At 44.3% G+C, this 10,091-nt stretch overlaps 1 protein-coding gene across 1 annotated transcript; it reads right to left on the bottom strand.

Moving 5' to 3' along the window:
• NOLC1 (nucleolar and coiled-body phosphoprotein 1) lies at positions 1 to 9,994 on the bottom strand (the record flags this gene model as incomplete). Its single annotated transcript, XM_010188350.1, has 13 exons — positions 1 to 159; positions 436 to 512; positions 888 to 1,004; positions 1,738 to 2,304; positions 2,530 to 2,679; positions 3,818 to 3,907; positions 4,333 to 4,473; positions 5,767 to 5,917; positions 6,438 to 6,541; positions 7,069 to 7,204; positions 7,990 to 8,099; positions 9,709 to 9,830; positions 9,939 to 9,994. Coding segments are annotated over 13 exons (1,980 nt in total), but the record flags the coding sequence as incomplete, so codon positions are not given.
• Positions 9,995 to 10,091: the final 97 nt, after the last annotated feature.

The following is a 10,091-nucleotide window of genomic DNA, read 5'->3' as shown; positions in this document are numbered from 1 at the left end:
TCAGTCACTGTCAAACTTGACAGAATTGACTTGGGTCGATATAGTGCCTCCACGGTAGCTGCCTCGTTTTTTCTTTGTCTTCTCATGGCGGAAAGATTTGCCTTTAGTGAATTTCAGGATATTGTTAGCCTTCTCACCCCAGTCACCAGCTGCTCCTTTCTGTGAGGAATGAACGTGGAGAGGAAGAAGAAATTAAAGTCAGTACCCAAGAGAGTAAAGGCAATGCTTTGCACTTCATCTTACCCAGCAAACACCAGTGCAGTAACACTGAAGCTGATGCCACTCTCCCACGCATCTCCTGCTAGTACTCACACACTTCCTAACAGCACCTCCTGGTGGAAAAGGTTCCCACCAAAAAGACTGCCCACAAGCACACCAAGGGACATGTATTTGCAGAGGTCACATGTTACCACTCTGGGCACTACCTAGCCCTACCTTTGCTTCAAATGAGTTATCAGCAACACGGGCATCCAGCTCAATCTCTTCTTCCCTTACACGGCGGAATGGAGAGGCTTGCTGTTACAGAAAGCGAGATACAGTAAGGACACACACACGCATGATATTCCTTTAGTGACAACCTCCTCCCCTCCTTGCCCTGCAAACATGGAGCCCTGTTCACGTCACCTCAATCTTCAAGTATTTTTTTCAGATTTGTAATTCTTTCCCTTTTTCAGATCAGGCAGCTCAGGGATGCTCCTGTGCAAGCACATCCAATCAACCTTTTCCAGAATAATGTTATGCACATATGTGCATTCCTTAGGGTTCTCGAGACAAGGTTTAAGTGCTTGAGGAGGGAGCAAAAAATACAACTAATCTTGTGCATCCAACCTCCCCCAAAACAAGCCTACTTGTTCAGGAGGCAGAGATGCCTCTCCCACCACACTCACTCACCCGTTTCACCTTGGGAACTGTGTGTGGTGTTTTGGCTTTGGTCTTTGCCTTTTTACTGTGTGGTGTCTCTGGCTCGTGAACATCTTCTCTCTTCTGTTTCTTCCCGATGGTGCCTGTTAAATGTATAGCAGTAAAACTTCAAAGGGAGTAACTGCAGTGTTGGGAAAAGTAATGGCATCTCTCCCCCAGCATGCAAACCCAGTATTGACACAGGCGGGAGAATCAGTCCTTGCATTACCTCACCCAGAAAACAGATTGCTATCACAGACACTAATAGCCATTCTGGGTCAGCAAGGATTTTGCCACCCTATCCTAATAGATAATGGTAATTTTGTGGAGGAGGGTACCTCTATATTATTGATTTAGTGCACTTGAGACAAGTTCTGTTGGTTAAAATTTGCAAGTTCTTGGAGTCACACAGTATGGACTTGCACACAACAGCAGTGCATTCAAGTTGTTTCCCTCCTGGAGGATTAAAGATTAGGATTGTGCATTGGGCCATCATCTTGAGTGTCCCTCTCAATACAGACAAGGTCCTCCAGCAGTCTGCCTTCTTGTTAACAATCTTGGGTATGAGCAGATGGCAACCAGCAACTCTTTTGTACAGCAACCAACTGTACAAAAATGTGCTTCCTGTTACCACAAACTCCACTGCCAACAGGTATGCAATACAGATGAAAAGGATCTCACCAAATCAAAAACTAGCCCTTCCCTCTCCATACTGCACCAGATGGCATAATCTAATAGCACACAGAGATTAGCTTGAATAGTTTAGGGAAGGCTCCCATTCATGCTTAGCTCAGTAACGCCACCTGACAGACCCACTTCCCAGACTGTAGGTGATACCTCCATTGGCTTTTCCAGTCTCTTCTTCAGAGCTGCTTTCACTGCTGCTACTGCTCCCATCAGCTGGCTTAGATTTCACATTGTTTGATGCTGGTGTGGATGTTTTTGCTTTCTCTGTGGAGGCAGTAGTCTTAGAATTGTTCTGTGTCCCCTTCCCTGCCTTTTTGGGCTTCTCATCCTCTTCACTGGAACTATCAGATGAGCTGCTACTACTACTAGAAGCAGCCGCCTTCTTTCCCACAGTTGCTTTTGCTGCCCCTGTAGATTTGCTGGCTGCTTTCACTGCTGGCTTCTTTTTTTCTTCCTCGCTGCTTGAGCTATCAGAGTCAGAACTGCTTGCTTTAGGAGCTGGGGTAGAAGGTTTGGACACTGGCTTACCCACTTTGCCAGCTAATTTAGCTGCAGTGCCTTTCTTCTTTTTCTTCTCATCCTCAGAGCTACTGGAGCTGCTATCTGAATCAGAGCTACTTTGTGCTTTCTTTGAGGCTGCTTGTGACTTTTTTGTTGCAGGTGTTGCTGCTTTAGTTGTGGGCTTTGCAGGGGCCTTCTTGTCAGAGCTATCAGAATCTAGAATGGAAAGGAAAAGAATAATCAAGGCTAAGCTGCATTCTTTCAAAACAAAGCTAACATGCAGATTCAATGTTGATATGCAGTGCACTTCATTAGCTGCTTGAAACAACACTGCAATGGGTATTCCTGTCCAACTGCACCTTCGTACCCTGCCTGAAAACACACAGGTCTGGGCAAGCACAACATGCATGTGGAAATTCTCATTTTCTTCTATCCCATTACCTGAGCTTTCTGAGGAAGAACTGGAGTCTTTCTTTGCTTGTCCAGGTTTGACAGCTACTTTTGCTGGTTTGGAAGTATTATTCTTCATCACAGGTTGTTTAGCTGGGAGCTTGTTCCCTACCTTCTTCTTATCATCTTCAGAGCTAGAATCTAAACAAAAAAATGTTCTTTAAGCTAATAAGCTTCTGGTGCAAGTTACTTTAGTAATACCATGTACATAACTCACAAAGAAGCAAAAAGCAAAATGGCTTGTGGCCCAAGGCTGAGCCATTAGATAGCTGGCAATAAGCAGCATTTGATGAACACCTGAACCATCAAGGGATGGGGCATTCACCCTTCCACATCATCCTTCTTCTGCTTGAGAGAAGCAGCTATATGGTAAAGAGCAAGGAGGGAAACAGAGGCAGCAACAGAACATTATCTCATTTTAGCTCTTTATTTCCTGTACTAGATGTGTTTAGCAGCAGTCAGAGGATGGACTGGAGACTTCTGCATACAAATATGCCTTTGCATTGTGTGTCACAACAATCTGGAACCCTAAGCTGATCTATTCCAATGTTTCTGAACACTTTTGTAAAAGTAATCAAAACCTTGTCCATTTGTGAGAAACTAGGCAACAAAAGGAGAAGACACAGAACTCCTGCTGCTTGTTGAAGGGTCACACAGTCTAGCACCAGCTGTCTGCAGACAGGCAGCTGTCATCCACAGTTCCTGCTGCGGCACCAGAGATGTTGAGATATACAACAGGAGCGCCTTGGAGAGGAAATGTAGCACATAGCGAACTTATGTGGGAAATACAGCATTGCAAACCTTAAACATGATCAACAGAAGGTACAAAGCAGACTGCCTCCTATTTCTAGGGTCACATTAGGAGAAGGCATCTTTTGAATCTATTTTGAACTTGGTATGCTGATAGATTTTTTTTTATTTTGGAAACTTCTCCCAAACCCCACAGCGAGGTAAGAGAAAACCAAGCTTAAGACATACATTCTCAAAAAGTGTAACCATTAACCTTCCTGGAGAAACCTGACACACGATGCCCCACTCTTTCCATCCAGCAGCATGCAGACCTTTGTGCACTTGCCAATGGTCTCACTGGTGTCTGTCTCATGGTCAGGCTCCACTCCACATAGCAGGCTGCTGTTTTTCAATTTCACATCTCGTTAGCTACAGTGACTGTGCAGCTTTTGAGCTGATAGGCTAAGGATCTTTGCAGATACATCACTATATAGCAACTTGGCCAATAAAAATGTTAACAAAAAAATCAAAACTTTATTTCTTGATTTACCTGAGTCACTGTCAGAACTGGATTCAGCCTTCTTGGTAGTCACAGCTTTGGTTTTGGGGCCAGGGGTCGTTTTAGCTACTACTCCTTTGCCTGCAAAAGCAAGTCTAAAATTACCAGGTCACATCCATACCAAATCTTTGGCCCAAGATCAAAACCCTTCTTGATGTGAAAAAGCTCCCTAACCAGTGCACCAGCCATTCAGCCAGCAACACCACAAGCCAAGCAAGGACCTGGGCAGCTGCAGTAACAGGTCTGGCTCATTCTTGCAAGACTAGATCCCAATGACTTTTCAAACCAACACATGCAAAGTAATCCAACTGGCACGCAGTTTGAATCCAGAGGCCATACATAGTGCTCTATTTGGGACACCTCCAAACTACTCAGAAGCTTCCAGAGAAGCAAATAGCAACATAGACCAAAGTCATACAGGTTTTTAAAGGAAAACCAGAAAACTGCCAAAACACCATCTGCATTATGTAGTACTTCCTTTGCAGCTTCCTCTCCTGACAACACACCTGCTCCTCCCTTTGGGGGCACCTGCTCTGCCTCATCACTACTGTCTGAAGAGTCACTGCTCTCAGCCTTTTTCGCAGGAGCCTTGGCAAGGACCTTCTTTGTCTGTGCAGCTTGAGGAGGTGGTACAGCACTGTACTGACCTATAAAGAGAGAGACAGCATTCAGATGCCTGCATGATAAAGTCAGCAGCACATACGAGATGTCTGTTGTAGTTTGAATAAAGCACTTCTGCTATTTGGTTCCATTTATTCCTCTTCTGTAACTATAGTCAAAGATAACAGCACTTCAAAGGTTATACCCACTCCACTGCTACTTCGTGTTTCTACTGTGAGCTTAACTCTTCTCTTAGGGTTCAGCCAACCCAACCACAAAGTTTTCTCTGCACTTTTGAAGTGTGCTTTCTCTGCACTTGGGAGCTCGTGTTGCCAAACTGTTAGAGAAAAAACCCTGATATGTCAATTGTTGATTGTTCTCATTTACTGCCTTCTCAAATTCTCCGGTTACAGAACCAGGATACTTTCCATGCTTGATCCTCTATTCAGGTCAGCTCCCTGTTGTAATCCTAAAAGCACTATACTACATTTAAGAGAGTCACATTTAGCCCATCAGATTGGCTACAACTAAACATCCCTGGGTACTTCACAAACAAACCCATAAAATAGATTAAATTGCTGCAGTTACAGAATAACCAAACCACTGGCAAATTACTTCCCAAATCCTGGTACACAGGAATCCTGCAAGAAGAATGTCCTTAAAGGCTACCTGAATAGAAGACATGCAGCAAACTAAGCAAAGTTTGTCACAATTTCTCCCACTCTCCATCTCTTACAAGGGAGAAAATGAATTGTAAACTTAAACTCAACAGCACACATGACGAAAACTGCTGTGTATCTGGTTCATTATAACACCCCACCAGCACCACCTGGAACCTTGTGTGCAGCAAGACTTGCCTGTGGCCCACACACACTTCTCCCAGGACAGCAGGACTAGCAGAAAGCATCCTCCCACATACCAGCAATGGTATTTAGTAACCTGCTGGTTTTTACTGGAATAGAATTATTTTTCTATAGGACCTTGTATGGGGCAATGTTTTGGATTTGTGCTGAAAACAGTGTTGATAACACAGAGATGTTTTCATTATTGTTGAGCAGTGCTTACACAGAGTTAAGGGCTTTTCTGCTTCTCACCCCACCAGTGAGTAGCACTGGGGATGCACAAGAAGCTGGAAGGGGACACAGCTGGGACACACCTGTTTTGCTTTGCTTGTGTGCATGGCTTTTGCTTTACCTATTAAACTGTCTCTATCTCAACCCACAAGTTTTCACACTTTTACTTTTCCAATTATCTCTGTCATCCTGCACGGGTGGAGTAGTGAGCAAGCAGTTGGGTCAAGCTTAGTTGCTAGCTGGGGTTAAACTATGACAAGTACTTACCAGTCTTAGGCTTTTGTTTCGCAGGTGGCTTTTCATCCTCTGAGCTGTCAGAGGAGTCCTCACTACTGGAACTTTCCTTGGCACGTTTGTTTTTCCCTGGACATGCTTGAGTGGCTGCTGGTTTCGGAAGAGGCGATTTCTTGGGAACAGCCTTATCACAGGAAGGAAAATACACATTAAAAAAAGAAGTTGCAGAAATTGTGGGGACAGCTGGATGTGGATCTTGTTTAACTCTAAGGGGTAGAGAACCGACTGAAATGGTACCAACTGCTCCTTGATTAAACAGAACTATGATTATTTTTGCGTTGCAGAAAACATTTTTAAACACTTCCTAGTGGAAAAAAGGTTACAGATAGCTAAGAACAAAAGTCATGAAAAAGTGAACATATAATGGAAACTACAATATGGTTATGACACAATTAAACGTTTTCCTGTAAAAGGAAGGAGCAGAGAAGTGGTAAAGAGGTATCAGAGAAGCAAGCCAGTGCATGGAGGTGCTAGAATGCATAACCCCACTGTATAAAGGAGCAGGAGGTTTAAGACCCACAAATGCCGTGCTCAGCACCCATGCAGTCTGTCTTTGCCTACACATTTCACAGTGCGTTCAAGACAGAGATAGACCCAGTCTTACAAGACCTTCTACACTGTTCATGACATTTTTCATAGTTTACCTTCTTCGGTGCAGCCTTTTCCTCATCAGAATCTTCACTGCTGCTGCTACTGCTTGCTGCTTTTCCATTGACCACCTTGGTGGCCACCTGGGCAGTTTTACTTCCTTTTGAGACAAGAAAAAAGGGACATTAGAAAATATGCTATGGGAGACGAGAGGCAATTACATTCAACATAAATTATCATAGAGAGAAAAGAACCACAGGAAGCCAATACGATCAAGGCAGTACTGCAAAACGGCTGTTTTATCCTACTACAAGCCTAAGGAAAGTTTTCAGAAAACTGTCCACTCTAGCTCATCAGAAATTCCACAACAATAGACTAAGTGAAGATTTTCCCTGCTCTTTGAGGGGAAGACACTGGCATAAGTACAACATAAGCAGTTAAGACTGCTGATTACAGCCCGTTATGCAAACAGTGCAGCATTTGGGACCAGATCTTTTATTTTGCAATCAGTTCTACACCCCTTCAATGTCAGAAGCAGACTAGACTGGAGTGCAAATGGCTGTGACAGCAGATTTTCAGACTGCTATGTTAATACATAGGCCTTCGCATGTAAGTACAGCCACCACCACTCCTCCCCTGGCTCTTTTTCTTTTTGCGCTTTGACTCATGATACACAGTAAGAGGTACCCGATTTAGGTGTTGCTGGTTTTGGTGGCTGTTTCTTTGGTGCTTCTTCATCTGAGCTGCTTGAACTGGAACTTTCTGCTTTCTTCTGAGGCTGGATTTTGGTTCCAGCTGGCTTCACCACGGGTTTTGCAGCTTTCTAAACAAGAGGAAGGAAAACTGATTAGCCCCTGTAGCCACGAAAAGATGCTATTAAGTGAGACACAGGTACAGAGAGTATAAACAGCTGCCTTTCACAGAGGCTACTATTTTGACTTGGAAACACCACTCTGCCTAATGGTTAGGGCCTGAAAAATCCTGGGTAACAATTTTGCCTGGGAAACCTCCCAGCAGCCCATGGGAGACTTCCTTTACACCTTAGTCTCCAGTTCTGCCCGCTCAAAAGGTCGCAGCTCTGGGGCTGGCACTGTTCCCTTCCTTCTCCAGATCACACTAGTTTGAAGACTGAAAATGACTGTGAAACTCTGGTTGTTCTCCTCTAATGTACACTGACATCATTCTTCCTTCCCTCTACTTTTCAAGACCATGGCAGCAGCAAGGAAAAAGAAGATTCTCTTTTTACATATATATATATATACACACACACACACATATATGTAGAAACACATCAAATTTATCTCAGTGTTTGTAAATAAATCTTTCTCTGCGAAAAAGGTAAGCACTGTCAGTCTTAAGATAAGAGCAAGGAGCAGATTTGGATATGAAACAAAGTGACTATTGGACATTAAACTAATTTTTCACAGGGCCAGTCCAAATGGCACACTGTCCACTACAGAAATCTCTTATTACACTGCACCTGCAGCAGTCTAGGCACTTCGCAGTTCAGGAAAAGTGAGCCCAATTTCAGAAAGAATTCTACTGGTAAATTTACTATTACCCATCACTGTCAAACACACATTAAAGAGGCTGGAAAGAAAAGCTGACCTTTGCTGGCTGCTTCTCCTCCTCTGAGTCTGAATCATCACTGGAGTCCTCGCTGCTGCTCTCTGCCTTCTTGGCTGGAGGAACTGCTTTTGCCTTAGGCACAGGGGTTGCTTTAGCTGCGAATAAGGGACAGCACACATTGACAATAAGTTAATTCAATCTTTCATGTACCTATATCCTGCACTAGTGGGCATGAGGGCAAAATAATATACTAAGATCATTAAGCCACGACTAAAGTCCACAACACTGACTTTGTTTCCTGAGCAGTGTGCAGCAGAAGACTACAAAATAGGTAGGCAAGAGGATAAAACAAATTCTGGATAAAACAAATTCTAGATTTGATTTAGTCACACACACATTTAAGCGCAGACTTCTATCACCAAGAGAACACCTCATAAGGAAAGTGCATCCACAAACTGAGATAACTTTAATTGGGTCTGCACACCCTCTTGCTTACAAAAACCCATTGAACAATCACAGACTTCCACAGAGAACCACTGCAACGCTGTATTAAGGTTCCAGACATTTTGCTTAACATGTTTGAGCCAAATCTACTCCTACCTGGTTACTGATTGCTTTTTAATAATATGAAGCAAAAGGAATCTTTTTGTCTCAAGTTATATTTACAACTGTCTTCATCAAATAAAAATCAGATCTACGTTCAAAATTCAGCTTTAGGATGGCTCAAGTTGAAGGTCAAATTTCTTTCTGTGTCTCTCCCTCTCCGTGTCTACCCCTTCTCTCTTGCAAATCTAATGCTAGGTACACACAAACTTGCACACAACATGATTAAGGCAAGACATAAAAACAATTCCAGATAAAAAGGGAAAAATACAGCTCACCACATGCCAAAGTACAGCAGAGGGACATAACTTTTGGTAGCACTAGGACACAGGCTTGAGAGGGTAGTAACTTCACACAAGCAGCAGGTGAGCAGGGATGCTGGACATTTCTCTGGAACTCAAGGATACTGTCTACAGCTACCCTGCATCGAACAGGACACAGTGCCCACCAGTACACAGAGGAGCCTGATCAATCCTAGCCATGCAGGAATTTTGTCAAGTTATGCACATTTTAACAAATGTGAAAGCACTTTAAAAACCTCAATCTCATTTCCTACAACAGCAGGATGAGAAAACATTCTTTAAAGCTCTCAGTGCAACTCAGAGTGCCTGGAAAATAGCATAGAAACAAATCATGAGGTGCCTGCCTCCCACAAAGAGAGTATAACCCCAAATTACATGCATTCAAAAACTAATTTCACTCAAGTTAAAACAACACATAATTTGAAGGTGCTGAAGCAAGCAGGAATAACCCTGTTGAGATATTTCATTCGTGAGCGCTTGGAAAGTAGAATCTCAATAGAGACAAGGTAATGAAGGTGCTACTTCAATAGCATCTTCAAAACTCAATACAGCCCAATGCCTTCACCAGTCTCAGCCAAAAGAGACAAACTGAATGGCTAAAACCTTCTAGCAGACACAAACCGTGATGTACTTAATTACAACTAGATAAAGAAACCACTCTTAGCTAGGATGAGCATAGTCTACCTGCCATGGGCAAAAAACCTGCCAGAAACAAGATCAGTCAATACAAACCCAGCCCTTGGTAGCTGCTGAAGAACCTCAAAGGAGCCGCTGATACCAAGCTCTACACTCGGGTGAGGAACCAAAGCCAACCACAGCCCAGGCCTGCCCTAGGGCCGTTCACAAACCCCACCTGGTTTCTTGGCTGGGGGCGTCTCGTCCTCCTCGCTGGAGCTGTCATCGCTGCTGGAGGCCGCTTTCCTCTTCGCCTTGGAGCCGTTCGGAACGAGCTTTCTCTTCTTTGCCGCCGGAGACCTGCACGGAGAGCAGCTGAGCCCTGTGAGGGCCGGACCCCACTCCCACCCCTACTCCCGCCTCCCCAGGCTCAGTACGCGCGGCCCCCGCCACCGACGGGGCACTTACTTCAGCCAGTAACTGAAGATGTCGAGGAGGGAGGCAGCGTTAGGGTCCTGCTCCTTCTGCACAAGAGATAGGCCGCATCAGTCTGTCAGTGCCTGTCCAGCTGTCCGTCCCCGCTCGGTTCCTCCCCCCCCTCCGCTTTCCCCAATCCTCCCC

Source organism: Mesitornis unicolor, unplaced genomic scaffold, assembly GCF_000695765.1.
Source record: "Mesitornis unicolor isolate BGI_N332 unplaced genomic scaffold, ASM69576v1 scaffold16877, whole genome shotgun sequence".
NCBI lineage: Eukaryota > Metazoa > Chordata > Aves > Mesitornithiformes > Mesitornithidae > Mesitornis > Mesitornis unicolor.
Note: the sequence above shows the minus strand (reverse complement) of the source record. Positions and strands in the feature narration are given on the sequence as shown.